We start from the raw sequence: 16,050 nt of genomic DNA, 5'->3' as shown, positions 1-16,050 counted from the left end.
GCAGCAGGGGCAGGGGCTTTGTGTCGCTCCAACCTTCAATACTATTCACACAACACATGGTCCATGTGCCTGGTCCAAAGCAGTAACATATCAGGTCATCAGCATACAATAGCAGCAGTAGGCCGGAAGACAGACGACAGAGGGACGGTTGCATCAACCATATTAATGTCAACCTGTGGCAGCTGAGTGTGGCTTTCCAAAGACTTTGTTGGCATCCATTTTAAGGCCCTCGCCCATTCAAACATGTTCGCATTTATTATTATAGTTATCTGGTGGCACAGGAGGTGTTTGGTTGACACTGGGTGTTTGATCAAAGTCACCAAGTATTTATCGGGGGAATGAAAAACTTTGGCCAACACTATATTTAACAATGCACATATTTAACACATATTTAACAATGGACAATTCCGGAGATACAATACATAAAGATGTTTGGGACATATCTGTAAGAGTAGGTCAAATTTTCCATTTGACAGCACAATGTGGCTTCGTACGATTCATTCAGTCATTTTTCAGATACTGGAGAGTTAATTAACAAGTTACTGAACAGTCATATCTTTCAACCTGTCTTTATCTTGTGACACCGGGTCTGAGAGGAATCCATCATCCCAAATGGGTCATGAGACGACAGATGGTTGCTTCTCTTTAGCGTAAATCAATACTGAATGCCTTGTTCCCCGCCAGTGTCTGCTGCTCCGAGTGGGGGAGGGCATGACGGGGGATTCGTTTTTGGAGGCGGCCGCGACTGCTCACCTCTGACAAAGACGTAGGCAGAGTAGGTCTCGTATCCGGACTTGGTGGTGACGCGGAGGGTGTACAGGCCCTCGTCCTCCTTGTTGAGGTGCGTGAGGGTCAGGGTGGCGCGGTCGCCGCTCCAGTGCATCTGATGCCACTTGCTGGGCGCCAGCAGCACGTCTGGCCGCCGGGACGGAGATCAACGGGATGTCAGCAGACTCAATGACAACGTGATGACGTAAACACACTCAATGTCAATATAACGATGTCATCAATGTGATGATGTCAGCTAATTCAATCAACAATATGTGGATGTCATCGGTTATAATGACGCCAAATGCAATGAGACTATCAATATGATCACTTGTTTATGGAAATTGTTTGACTAGTTTGATCTAATGTAACAGTAACAGGAACCAGCAACCCCAAGAATAAGAGGCCAAGCCAAATGACCGCAGGGCCGCAGGTCACAGTGCTCTTACATTGGGAGTGCTTTGTCAGGACTACAGCCGGTCCCTTTGTTACGCTCCTAACCTAAGCACCCATGGGCAAGGCGTGCAGCCTCCTCACCGTCGCGGTACCACTCCACGCCGGGCTGGTAGCGCTCCAGGTTGGGGTGGATGATGACCGTGCAGCCCAGGCTCATTGTCTCGCCCTCCCGGCCGAAGGAGACGCCAAACGTGTCCACGATGTGGGTCTTGAAGGTGATGCCGTACTCAGACACCTGGCCCACTGGGGGGACGGAGATGTTTGGATCAGTGGAGGCATGGGGAGGAGGTGGAGGGACGCATGCATGCTTTTGGATCGTTAAAGGGGAGGAGTCACACTCTGGAACACTGCTTCATCCGCGTGTTGTGAAACGCAGACTGCCACATGAACTCTGTTTTTGCGAGAAAATAAATCACAGAGATGTTGGACCGTTGACGTCAGTGGTCGACCTTTTCTCGTTCCCGTTTTCACGGAAAGGGAGCTGATGTGGCAGACCGCAGAGACAACAGTACTCGTGTGATGGTCCCCCTTTAAACAGCAAACGCTTTAGCGTCTTTAGCTTGTGAACGGGCTGTCTAGCTTAATGGACAACAGGGTAAGTTCTAGTGATTTATCACACTAACCAATAATCAATTATCACACTTTCACTTTCATTAGTTCTTTAATGAAAACCATTATCGCCGGAGACAGACCCTAGAGACTGAGAGATGGGCAAAGGAGGGAAGTGGTGAACGAGAACAACACAGATGTGTGTTGCACTGAGGGTAGGAGAGGGACAGCTGACACACACACATCACACCCAAACCCCAACAGGAGAAATCCTTTCTCCCATACAGCCAAACATGAAAATGAAGACGACATGAAGTGAAGGAATCAGAAAGTACTCTAGTAGAGGAGAGACCGAGGTAGGTAACAGAGACTCAAGGTATGATGATGATGAAGATGATGATGATTGTGAGCATGCGGTGCCACACATGCAGTGACTGCACCAACAACATCTAACTAGGAGAGGAGACCTCGGGGTCTCGTTACCTCGTGGATAGGACCCTGGGTCGCCCGCCGCAACAAGAGGAACAGAACTGGTGTTAGAGCAGAAGCACAAGTAGACCCTCACCCAACACTGTCATACAAACACCTAACACCATCCCACCATCAAACCACCACAAAACACCATCACACCACCACCAGCACCACCACCATCACACTAGAACACCATAATCACCACACAAACACCCTCACACCACCACCTCCACCACCACCATCACACTAGAACACAATAATCACCACACAAACACCTACACACCACCACCCAACACCAACACACCACCACCACCACCACCAACACACCACTACCACCACCATCACACCACCACCACCACCATCACACCACCACCCAACACCAGCATACCACCATCACCACACTATAACACCATAATCACCACACCCCACCATCATACCACCACCCAACACCAGCACACCACCATCACCACACTATAATCACCACACCACCACCAACACACCACCAGCCAACACCAGCACACTACCACCATCACATCACAATCATCACACTAACACACCACCACCCCCAAACACCACGTTCACACTATAGCACCATCACCCTCAACACCCCACTCACACCATCACTACACCATCAACACCACACCACCACACTCACACCATTACTCCACCATCAACACCATCACACCATGACCCGCACATCATCAACACTACTACCTCCACCTCCACCATCAACGCCCCCAACACACCATCACAACATTACCCTTACACCACCATTATCACATCATAATCACACCCACCACTCTATCAAAAACACCATCATATCACTCATACCTCCATCAACACCAACACCAACACCCCCTAAATCTTCACCAACATAATATAAATCCCCACCAACGTATGCATCACCACCGTCATCTGCACCACCAGACTATCAACAGCGCCAACATCTGCGTCACATCACTACCCCTCAACACCATAACTTCACCATTACCACAATCACATCACTACCCCTCAACACCATAACATACCACAATCACATCACTACCCCTCAACACCATAACATTACCACAATCACATCACTACCCCTCAACACCATAACATTACCACAATCACAATCACTACCCCTCAACACCATAACATTACCACAATCACAATCACATCACTACCCCTCAACACCATAACTTCACCATTACCACAATCACATCACTACCCCTCAAACACCATAACATTACCACAATCACATCACTACCCCTCAACACCATAACATTACCACAATCACATCACTACCCCTCAACACCATAACATTACCACAATCACAATCACTACCCCTCAACACCATAACATTACCACAATCACAATCACATCACTACCCCTCAACACCATAACTTCACCATTACCACAATCACATCACTACCCCTCAACACCATAACATTACCACAATCACATCACTACCCCTCAACACCATAACATAACCACAATCACATCACTACCCCTCAACACCATAACATTACCACAATCACAATCACTACCCCTCAACACCATAACATTACCATTACCACAATCACATCACTACCCCTCAACACCATAACATTACCATTACCACAATCACATCACTACCCCTCAACACCATAACATTACCATTACCACAATCACATCACTACCCCTCAACACCATAACTTCACCATTACCACAATCACATCACTACCCCTCAACACCATAACTTCACCATTACCACAATCACATCACTACCCCTCAACACCATAACATTACCACAAACACAATCACATCACTACCCCTCAACACCATAACTTCACCATTACCACAATCACATCACTACCCCTCAACACCATAACATTACCACAATCACATCACTACCCCTCAACACCATAACATTACCACAATCACATCACTACCCCTCAACACCATAACTTCACCATTACCACAATCACTACCCCTCAACACCATAACATTACCATTACCACAATCAGCATCACTACCCTCAACACCATAACATTACCACAATCACATCACTACCCCTCAACACCATAACTTCACCATTACCACAATCACAATCACTACCCCTCACACCATAACTTCACCATTACCACAATCACATCACTACCCCTCAACACCATAACATTACCACAAACACAATCACAATCACTACCCCTCAACACCATAACTTCACCATTACCACAATCACATCACTACCCCTCAACACCATAACATTACCACAATCACATCACTACCCCTCAACACCATAACATTACCACAATCACATCACTACCCCTCAACACCATAACTTCACCATTACCACAATCACTACCCCTCAACACCATAACATTACCATTACCACAATCACATCACTACCCCTCAACACCATAACATTACCACAATCACATCACTACCCCTCAACACCATAACTTCACCATTACCACAATCACATCATTATCACCATCTCCACCACAAACTCCTTCATCATCCCCACCCCACCAACCCAAACCAAACACACATCCCATCTCCATCACGACAATAATAGCCCCACCAACCTGACCACACCACCAGCACCACCAACACTACCAGCACCCTCACACACTCCCAAAAATCTACACCTTCACCACCATCCCGAGTAGTCCAACATGGATGTATTTATGAGTCATCCATGGCCCACAGAGGGTCCAGGCATTAAAGTGCTAGTATGTGTAAAAATAACAGATAAAAAAAAACAATCGATAAACAATGCATGTTAAAACACATTACAAAATAGACCTTTCAGATTTATGTTTAATACACATTTCATATTTCCTCTTACGTCTGGGTGAAGGTGCTGACGTGTCCATTTCTCCTTTAAATCCTGAAATAAAGGAAAATAATTTGGTTATCAATTAATAATTAATTTTAAAAAAGTTAGTCGTTATGACACTCACTGACATACAAAAGCAATGTTTTCAATTACTTTCTCCGATATTTAGCACTCTTGATATTGGCAACTGCTTCAGTACAATGTGACTGTATTATAATTTTACACTTTAGCAACCCTTTGAAACATAATTACAGATAAACGTAACTTCGTTTTGTATTTATTCATAAAATACACATTTTAATTCCATTTGTATAGCATTTTATATTAAGATGGTGCACTACTACACTTTCTTAGAAGCTACTCCAATTTTGATTGCATGCAATCGTTAAATTGCGCTAAATGCTTGGATGAAATGTCTAAATTATAAGCATAAAAGCCACTGCTAAATGACTCAATGTGTACTGAACGTGTCTATGTGCTAGCTAGCCATCTAGCTGTACATCTTGTGGTGAAACGTACTCTTGACCACAACCGAGGCGTAAGCTGACTGCTCCCCCTTTGCGTTCATGGCAGACACGTGGTACTGCGCCGTGTCGTCGAAATCACATCTGGAAGAACAACATGCGCCATGTTTAAACTTTAACTGAACTTTAGTTTGAACACTACCTGTAGCTAAGGGGTCAGATCTCATTACAAATAAGGTGGGGACTACAGACATGGCATTTTTTATTTTCTGGAGGGCAATTCAGTAATATCACCAATGTATATCATATGATCCGCTCAGACATGGCATTAAGAAATTAATGGTTTCTTAAAATATTAATGAAGCGCTTTGAGGTCTTCACTATACATATTTATCTCTATAACAGTGCCACACATCCACAAATACAGCACTATTAATTCTATGTAAATTACGCTTAGAGGTCGAATGCACCAATCATATTTCCAACTGTTCAGACCACTGAGCAGGATACATAGGAGGGACCTAAAACAAAACCTTTAAAACGTGTATGTGCAAATTAATTCGAAGGTGGGGTCGTTTCTATCAAATATATCTTGACCAATTATTGAATTATCAACTCAGAAATTAATCTATGCCCATGCCTGTAACTCAACACTAAATATCCACTATGTTTATATAAGAAAATATGTACTTTATTAATCGCAGATGGGAAATTCGGGAATGCTGAACTCAACTAAACCTGTAACTGTAACGTCCACCATGTCCAAACCGAATCAGCAACTGAGACACGCGTCTCCCACCCCCCATCCTCCTCTACCCCCTCCCCCCTATGAACCGGTAAACCGAACCAGCTATGCCCCCCCCCCCCCCCCCCCCCCCCCCCCCACCCCCCCCCCCCCTCCCGGTAGAACGTTCCATTACCCTGGGTCAGGAATACCAGGAGATTAAATAGACAGCCCTCATGATGTCATGAGTGCCAGGTGCTGAAGGTCTCTTCACATTAAAAGCCCCCCTGGCGTCTACCACCAGCTCATTATGTGTGTGTGTTTGAGTTAGCAGCAGCATCAGAAGCCCAGTGAGACCCTCAGCTCGGGTCGGAGATCTAAAATAACCCGCAGGGGCGACTGGCTGAGGCCAGCGGACTCCTGCGCTGCATTCTAGACTATTCCTGTTGTTATCTGGGGTGTCCGATTGAGCCGGGCCAAGAACAGAGCCGTCCCTGGGGTGTTGGTTCTCAACAGCCCGGGTCTGGGAGGGAGTACCTCTCACACTCTGTTGACACATGCACACTAAACACACTGTGTTGAATGCAAACACACACGTGTTCATGTTTATCATAGTGTGTGTTCATTATGCTAACGTATAATTTAAACAAAAGCCATGTTTTTTTGACTTTTTTTCAATCATGAAATAGTTCTCATGATCAAAACTATCCGAACAAACATGAAAATTAGGAGCTACTCTAAAGTCCAGGAAAAGACATCATAATTCAAACTCAGATGATTCTGATCATCTGATCATCTATTGGGTCTAAGGTGGACTAGGAAGACCTACCTGTCAATCTCCAGGGAGTGGACACTGTAGCTGCTCTCTATCTTATATTTGCCCGGGTGGGCAATGGGGTCGATGGTCACATTGTTTTTGTACCTTGTAGTGGAAAGCAGAGGAAGGCAGACAGGCAGACAGACAGATAGCCGACAGGACAAAGAGAGGAATTGAAGTATACTACTAAAAGCTTGGCCAAAGAAAACATAAGGACAATGAAAGGTGGGTAAAGGACAGAAAGCAAGGAGCACTGAAAGAAGATGGATTCAAGTGTGTGTGTGTGTTTGTGTTGGTACGTGTGCACGTGTGTGGGGCAGACCTACCACACCACATGTGGGTTTGGCCATCCGCTTAGGGTGCAGTGTAGGCGTACACTCTGGTTCTCCCACACCGTGTGTGAGCGTGGTTTGATCACAAACTCCGGCGCGTGCATCAGGCTGTCCTTGTTCATTCTCTTGCTGTGTTCCTCGTTTTCATAGATCTGTCGGCATCGCAGACACCTCCCGTTAGCATCTCGGTTAGCATCAGCATCCCCCGTTAGCATTAGCCAAACCATTGGAATTTACATTCAGAATTAGCGTTAGCATAACCTCACATAAACAGATGCTATCATGTGCTTCATGCACAAGCAAATGACCAGGCCATAAAAAAAATATCCCCCGTTTAGTTTATTTAAAAATAACAGTGAACGATTTACGATACTTGATGGATAACCAGATACTGGGCACGTGGGTGTGTGGGTTATGTTCTGAGTCCCGGGCGCTCATCTGACAAGGTACTGGGGTGGACTGGGGCCAGGGGTGAGGACTGAGGGGGAATGGATCACTGGTGGCCTGGGGACTGTGGTCAGGAGTTTGGACTAGGGGCAGGGTCTTATAAGATTTTCCTGTGATTCCCAGAAACAGGATATGGTGTGGTATGTCTCGCCCTGTATGGTGGATTACTTGGCATAGTGGAGACAGCATCTTAGTATAACTAGGTTTTTATAAGCCTTGGTGGTGAACCTAACTCATGGTGGTGGATCTGTTAAAGATAAATACTCCCTCAGAAGCAGTTAAGCTAACCCCTTGTCATATCGACTTTCATGTTCTTGGCTCTGAGAACCAAACCCTAGAGTATCCAAATCTAACCGGCTTCGTCTAATGGTATATGGTTGGACTGCACACTCACACACAACTTTAATTTTTCATGGATTCTAAAACAAATAGGTTGTAAATGTTGAACAAACCACAAAAATGTGTATTCAATAAACAACATTATTATCTCTCTATTTACGTGAAAACCTTCTAGGTGGAACTCCACCATGAAATCACGGTGTTGTGATGTCATCACAGTGTTGTGATGTCATCACCGGGTTGCGATGTCACCACCACTGACCGTTTTGCTGAGGGAGATGCGTTCAGCTGATTCGCGTATGGTCACCTTCCTGGAGCTGACCTCTGACCTCTCCATCTCCAGCCCGCTCGTGAAATGATCCTGACCCCACATGGAGGCAGACGTCGCCTTCAAGCGTGAATCTTCTACACCCGAATAACCACCAGCAAACTCCAGACTAGGAGGTCCAGTAGGAGGGGGAGCAGAGAGGAGAGCATGGGCAGGGGGTATGATACAGTATGACTATTAACTGTTATACCGCTATTTAGATCCAGGAGACGCCTTCTACTTTTTAGATATGTCCTTAAGGACCAGGTTGGGTTAGAGGGCACTTTGCTCAAGAATGCCTACAATTAGTCTGTGGACATTGTGGTTAAGACATATAACTGTTTGGCATGGGGGTCAAACCACTAGATTATCCTACTTTATATTAGGACATGGTTTGGAGACAGGCAAAAGTGCCATTAATAGTCGCGGTGATGGACCGGCCACACACGGTGGTGGCATTTCAAGCTGCCGATTCGCCATAACATTGCTGTTGACGCGCAGTTTGTACACTCTGCTTTCGGAGCTTCAATACTGCAGAGGTGCGGACACGTGACAAATATGAACATATGAATGACATATGAACCGTGCAGCCACTATAAATGAGGTTTAAGAGGCTGAGGTTTGGAGGCACCCTTTGCATCACTGTCCAGGTGCCATGTTAAGAGAAGTTGCATGTATGCTGGGTATTACCAGCACATTCCCCCCCAAATTCTACGGATCTGCCCAGATCTTACACACATGGTGGGAGATGTTTGAAGCTGTTGTTTTGATACCTGCCCCTGAAGATCGGCACTACGTAGCCGATGATGTGGTGTTCCCTGTCCACCGCAAGATGTGTGGCCTTGGCTCTCTTGGTCAGCTGGCTGCTCTGCTCCAACCCAGTGTAGGAAGACGCTGTGAGGCTGAGGTGCACAGAACACCTGTCAGTCTGTCTGTCAGTCTGTCTGTGGTTCAATCAGAGGCAGGTGGCCTACTGGACCAACCAGACAAGGTAAGTATCTTTTTGGAGATGAGGGAGGTTAGGCCAGGATTAGATGAAGTGTGGGTTTAGGTTTATGGAGTCACCAGGTGAAGGGAGTTGTTTTTTTAGTTGTGGACGCATGTTAGATATATTCGAGTACAGTGGAAATTTTGTCTGCAACACAGGAAAGATTTGCCTTTCCGATTCTACCCTACTTTGATTGAGATGCCACTGCCAGCAACATATCTCCTACTGCAGACTACATAACCTGATGCATTAAAGCAGCAGATAGAGTGACACCAAACGTTCCTCCTGCTCCGCTCAGTTCATTCAAGCAACCTTTCCAGATTTTTACATTTGACTGAAGAAGTTCTGTCCAACCCTCCAAATCCCGGTGTGGTTCTCTGTTTGCACACGCATGTTTGCACATGTGTGTCATTTGAGAGAGCTGGGTGCAGCTTGGTTGAATGTAGGTTCTAATGTCAGGAGGACCTGGTTCTAAGGATAGGGGGGCAGGAGAGGTGAGAGCGGATTGGACGATAGGGAGGAAGAGAGGAAGAGATCAGAATCTCTATCTCGATCCAGCTCAAGTCCTGTTGGTCATCGTATGGATGTACAAGATGTATAGCCGAGTGTCAAGTCAACAATATTGCACCTTAGCCTTCAGATATTCCTCTTATAAAATATAAGTCACAGCCTGAAGTAAAGTATCATTCATCCAGTGCTGTTCTATCCACTTGGCCCAGGTTTGCACTGGGACTCACAGTTACCCATTTCCACTGCCATCCACACCTGCACTGTACCAGCAAGCTAGCTAACCACCACCACCACCTTGTCAGGAACAGATAGGAGTCTGATTATTTGCTTAAAGAAATGTGTATGCATACAGGTTCCCCCTAAACCAACAGACTAACCTAATCGGCTCCCCCCAAACTAACAAACTAACCCCACCGGTCCCATCAAACTAATGACTTAACACAACCCTTGACCCATGAAGCCAAAAAACTCAGTAGCTTCATGGAGCTCTGGCCAAGCGGGGCCATCATGACGTTGGCTACGCCATGCGGAATGCACAGCACAATCTCCTGTTTCAGTCCCACTGTACAGAGTGGCATGTCATCACATAGTGGCCCTCTTCAGCTCCTCAGAACACAAGACACAACCCTAGGTTAGCGACGCACCTCAAACCCGACGAGACAGAGATGTTAGAGACAGCAGGCAGAAGACTTGCACGCAGGGTTCAACGACGTTTAGAAGGGTTTCAGGGGCCGGTCAAGAAAGATAGGTTTCTGGTCTCTAAGAAGGATATGAATATGAAATGAAGCAGGAGTGTTGGGGGGTGTAGGTGGGGGGTTGGGGGTGGTGTTACTTGATAAGGGATGCCAAGGGGGAGGTGAACCAGCCAAGGATCCGATGGAGTGACTTAATGAAGGGGGAGGGGGTGCTGGATCCAGAAACCAGGGGGCGGCAGTCTGGTGATCAGGGTATAGCAGCGTGGAGGTCAGGGGGTTAAGAGGGGCTTCAGGATTGGGTTCCGGCAGCCTTGAAGAGGGAGTTGAGAGGGGCTTCTGGCCTGGAGGAGGGGGTTAAGATGATCTTGGATGGAGGGATGAAAGGATGGAGCACTCCTCCTTACCCCCTGCTGGTGCTGGTTCTGGCGCTGGTCAGGCCGTGGCCCGTACAGATGTGGGGTGCGTAGCCACTGTTACATGTGTGGGCAGGATAGCCACCACTGGTGCAGGTGTGGGCAGGATAGCCGCTACTGCTTCTGCTGCTAGCGCGGTACTTGCTAACCAGCGCCTGGGTCTCGGAGCTGCGGTAGTCGTGGTCGTAGTGGCGCTGGTGCTTCTGGTAGAATGGAAGGGACCCCGGCATCCTGGAGCCGGATCTGTCTCCTGCTCACCGTGTCAGTCTACCCAGCGGTCAACAGCAGGCGTAAGGGGGTGTTAAGAGGTCAGGCTGCTACTGGCTCATGAAAGGTAAAACTTTGGGCCAGGTTTTGGAGTCAAACGTTGTGTTTATGAGCTCCGACCCAGAGGTCCAGCTGAGGAGGGATGTCAGCTGGGGCAGTGGGAGGAGCTGAAACATGGCAGGACTTTTACTTTGTGAACCTGATCCTTTGCGAGTGAAAGCTTGGAGATGGACTTTCTGCCCTTTGAGAAGGAAAAGCTCAGTATTTGGGGGCATTAATAAACCTAAATGTCGGCCAACTATACATATTGCTTTAATACCAAAGTTGATATTAAAGTTTCCTTTTAAAATTCTTGCATGTTTAGTAAAGACAAACACAAGAATTAAAAAGATCAAATAATATAATAAAATATTATTACACCTGTATGCTTAGGTGATATAGTCTTAACATTCAAGTAGCCTAACTATAGTTTAATTAACATAAACAACTGCAATAGATACACAAATAATACTCAACCGAGCACTTTGTCAACATGCACGTCCAGCACAACAGAATGCAACAAATAACAATCAGCCATATAGTTTAGTTTAAACGACACACTTACCCTGGCAAAAAAGTTAAGTCACAAACTCCGATTTTTACAGCAAATGACGACAACGTCCGTCCTCACTACTTCACACTACGTTGGTTATTCCGGTGACGCGTCAGGTGGGTGCCGTGGCGGAAAACAGGCAGCGGCCTGCACATCAGAAATAATACCGGCGCTCGGCGGAATGCTGAGCGGACGGCCGCGTCCTTTTATGGCGAGGGCGCGGATAAATATAGCAACGCGGATGGAGGGCCAGTCGCTGCGCCCCATTGGTCAGGTGGTATAGGGGCCGCTGCCAAAGCTATTGCCATATTGACAATCGATACCATTGATAAACATGGGAATCATTTCAGTTTTTTTATGTTGATCGTCCGTTGTCCCATCATTGCAGTTTGAAACAGTTGTCTGTCGCATCATAGGGCGACTACGTCATGACCAGAGGTAGGCCTACAGCGTTCCAACTTTTTCAGTTCATTTATTAGAATATTTTTGTATTTCTATATTGGACTATATAAGGTGTACTGGCTTATTCATTCATCGTGACCTATAGCCTGGCTGGAGTTCAACTTGTGCTTTATCTCCAGTCCAGTTTCGACTTAGAAAAATATGGATGGATGTAGGCCTATAGATATTATTCAGGATATTGATATTATGTTTGGCAAACAAGTTTATATAGCACCCTTCAAACAGAAAGCATGTCAAAATGCTTTTAATTGACATAAAATCCTATTGATCAAAATAGTATTTTTTTTAAAGACAATTACTAAAATACATATAATACGATAATTTAAAAGGTAGAGGTAACATAAAATGGCTCAAATATACGAATCCAATTAAGCCAGTCAGTAAGTAAATGTTTGACTTCAGTTTAATCTATAACAGGGTATATATGCGAGAACGTGAGTCTGATGCGCTATTTTTACATAACATGACTTCTAAGTTTAGCTCTATTGTTATCTCAGTCACAATGCTATTTCACAACCAGTACACACTCACTCACTCTCTCTCTCTCTCTCTCTCTCTCTCTCTCTCTCTCTCTCTCTCTCTCTCTCTCTCTCTCTCTCTCTCTCTCTCTCTCTCTCTCTCTCTCTCTCTCTCTCTCTCTCTCTCTCTCTCTCTCTCTCTCTCTCTCTCTCTCTCTCTCTCTCTCTCTCTCTCTCTCTCTCTCTCTCTCTCTCTCTCTCTCTCTCTCTCTCTCTCTCTCTCTCTCTCTCTCTCTCTCTCTCTCTCTCTCTCTCTCTCTCTCTCTCTGCATACCATGTTTCATGGTGAACATAAACTATTTTATTACCATGGATGGAAGGGCAAAATTCTAGAGAAAGTTTTAAACAAACACCATGAGTGCCCTCTGGCGGTTTTCTTCAACACTGCATCCCGTTGCATCCAAACATTGGGCTTATCGACCTCCAAATGATGCTATATTAATGAAAAATATGTAGAGATAATTATAACCATAGTAATTAAGTAGTAATTATGATACGAAATATGTTTTTGTTTACAGACAGAACATAGGAAATTGATCATGTATTTTTGGATAAACGTCGCATCTGTTCCCTGTGTCGCACTATGGAACAAACCGTTTATCAAGACTCCCTGGGGGTGTACGTATAGCCTACATATATATAGTCCCGTTGGAGTCCCAGGAGCGATGTCCCATATCCGTGGCGGCTGGTGGAATTTATTTGAGGGGGGGCTGAACGTTTGCATTCCAAACCCAAAAAGGGGGGTCTGGGGGCATCCTCCCCCACAAGATTATTTTGTGATTTTCACAAACAAACAAAGCATTCTGGTGCATTCTGACAAAATAGTAAAGGCAAAAAAAGAACATTCTCTCTCTCTCTGTGTGTGTGAGTGAGAGAGAGAGATAGAGATAATGGGTGACTGTGTTACGGCCAAGCCATTGTGTTGGTAAACGTCACTCATAAATATATCTACAGTCTGCATTAGTAAGCATTTAGACAAATACAATGAAATATGAATTCCACAAAATGCATGTAAATGTGCAAACTTTTGTGTGTGGTTGTTGAAGACACACTTAAGGCATGATACCAACATAGGTTTGCAGAGGACTACATACAGTACAATATGCACACTGAAGGCCTGATGCCACCATAGGTTTGCAGAGGACTATATACAGTATGTACACTGAATAGGTTTGCAAAGGACTATATACAATATGAACACTGAAGGCCTGAAGCAACCATAGGTTTGCCGAGAACTATATACAGTATACACTGAATAGGTTTACAAAGGACTGTATACAATATGCACACTGAAGGCCTGATGCCACCATGTTTGCAGAGAACTATATACTGTATGTACACTGAATAGGTTTGCAGAGGACTATATACACACAATGAAGGCCTGGTCCCACCATAGGTTTGCAGAGAACTATATACAGTACGGGGTGGACTGCGGTCAAGCCAGCCGACTCATCAAGATCGGCGGTCAAGCCAGCCGACTCATTTTTTTGCCGTACCTGTATATACTAGCCATTACGGTAATAGCGTCTCAGAACTAGTTTCAAATAAAAGCATTCGTCGGGTACATACAAAAAGACAGTCAATACAAGCAAATACTATCAAAGGAAGTGTACAGCCGTTGTGGCATTTACTTTCAAAATAAAAGCCCACCAATATGAGACATATTACAACGATTTAAAAGAAAATGCCCTGTTATTCCAGGCTCATTTCACTGCAGGGCGATAGTTCAAGACCCCACAGGGTCACCCAAGAAGTTTCAGGACATTCTGATGCGTAGTTTCAAAATAAAAGCCCACCAAATATGAGACATATTACATATGATTTTGGATTCAATTTAAAAGAAAATGCCCTGTTATTTCAGGCTCATTTTACTTCAGGGTTAATAATAATAATAATAATAAATTGTATTTATAATGCACTTTATATTCAAGAATCTCAAAGTGCTTCAGAGAAAAAAATACCAAAAAACTATTAAAAAGGGGGAACCTCAAAGAAAGTTTAGCTAAATGCTCTTTTAAAGAGATGGGTTTTGAGGTTCCGTTTAAAAAGAGCTGTAGTCTGTGGAGCCCTCAGGTGGTCAGGGAGGGCGTTCCATAGTCTAGGGGCAGCAGCAGAAAAGGCCCGATCACCCATGGTGCACAGCTTCGTATGTCGGGTTTGGAGGGTGTGAGTGGATCCTGAACGGAGTGTACGTGAGTTTGTCGGGGGGGTGAGGAGTTCCTGAAGGTAGAGGGGGGCAAGTCCGTGAAGGCACTGGTGGGTGAGGAGGGAGACCTTGTACTCAATTCTGAGTGAGACAGGGAGCCAGTGCAGTGATTTCAGGATGGGGGTGATGTGGTCATGCTTGCGCACCCTCATCAGGACCCTGGCAGCACTGTTTTGAATGTATTGGAGCCTCTGGATGCTCTTGCCAGGGATCCCAATGAGGAGTGCATTGCAGTAGTCCAACCTGGAGGAGACAAAGGCATGGACGAGCTTCTCTGCATCAGCCAGGGTGAGTGATTGGCGGAGTTTGGCGATGTTCCTGAGGTGGTATAAAGCTGTCTTACAGAGGTGTTTGATGTGGGTGTCAAAATTAAGTTGTGGGTCCATTTTAACACCGAGGTTGGTGACGGATGTGGAAAGGGGGATGTTTTTGCCAGAGAAAGTGATATTGGTGATGGTGGGGGAGCGGAGCTGATGTGGCGTGCCAATAAGGATGGCTTCCGTTTTATGGCTGTTAAGTTGTAGGAAGTTGAGCTTCATCCACGCCTCTATCGCCTCCAGGCAGGTGGTCAGTGTGGATGTTGGCAGAGGAGCAGAAGAAGTGGGGGTTGTCCTGATGTAGAGCTGTGTATCATCAGCATAGCAGTGGTAAGACAAGCCATGCCTGCTAATGACACTACCCAGGGGGAGCATGTACAGTGAGAACAGTGTGGGGCCCAACACCGAGCCCTGGGGGACACCGCAGGTGACGTTGTTGGTGTGTGATTTTGCTTTGCCCAGGGCAACGTGCTCAGTTCTGTCAGTGAGGTACGAGGTGAACCAGTTCTTTACATTTCCTGATAGTCCAATGGTGTATTGCAGGCGGTGAAGGAGAATATTGTGGTCAACCGTATCAAAAGCAGCTGTTAAGTCCAGGAGGATGA

At 45.6% G+C, this 16,050-nt stretch overlaps 1 protein-coding gene across 7 annotated transcripts in view; it reads right to left on the bottom strand.

Moving 5' to 3' along the window:
- The window catches only part of myom1b (myomesin 1b), a 29,976-nt gene extending 17,834 nt beyond the window's left edge, over positions 1 to 12,142 (bottom strand). For 3 of the 7 annotated variants that reach the window (XM_056584388.1, XM_056584390.1, XM_056584392.1), the window contains exons 1-10: positions 11,955 to 12,141; positions 11,075 to 11,350; positions 9,251 to 9,379; positions 8,433 to 8,607; positions 7,379 to 7,536; positions 7,065 to 7,157; positions 5,567 to 5,655; positions 5,057 to 5,098; positions 1,306 to 1,467; positions 754 to 915 (exon numbers count right to left, since the gene is read on the bottom strand). In XM_056584388.1, coding sequence (XP_056440363.1) covers positions 754 to 915; positions 1,306 to 1,467; positions 5,057 to 5,098; positions 5,567 to 5,655; positions 7,065 to 7,157; positions 7,379 to 7,536; positions 8,433 to 8,607; positions 9,251 to 9,379; positions 11,075 to 11,313 — 1,249 coding nt within the window. In that variant the 5' untranslated portion in view covers positions 11,314 to 11,350; positions 11,955 to 12,141. Of the gene's footprint in view, positions 1 to 753; positions 916 to 1,305; positions 1,468 to 2,256; positions 2,272 to 5,056; positions 5,099 to 5,566; positions 5,656 to 7,064; positions 7,158 to 7,378; positions 7,537 to 8,432; positions 8,608 to 9,250; positions 9,380 to 11,074; positions 11,351 to 11,954 lie in introns of all 7 variants that reach the window. The other 4 variants (XM_056584389.1, XM_056584391.1, XM_056584387.1 and 1 more) reach the window with 3 other exon arrangements.
- Between the last annotated feature and the right edge of the window lie 3,908 nt (positions 12,143 to 16,050).

Source organism: Gadus chalcogrammus, chromosome 23 (genome assembly GCF_026213295.1).
Source record: "Gadus chalcogrammus isolate NIFS_2021 chromosome 23, NIFS_Gcha_1.0, whole genome shotgun sequence".
Classification (NCBI taxonomy): Eukaryota; Metazoa; Chordata; class Actinopteri; order Gadiformes; family Gadidae; genus Gadus; species Gadus chalcogrammus.
The sequence above is the reverse complement of the archived record's forward strand: the minus strand, read 5'-3'. Positions and strand labels throughout refer to the sequence as shown.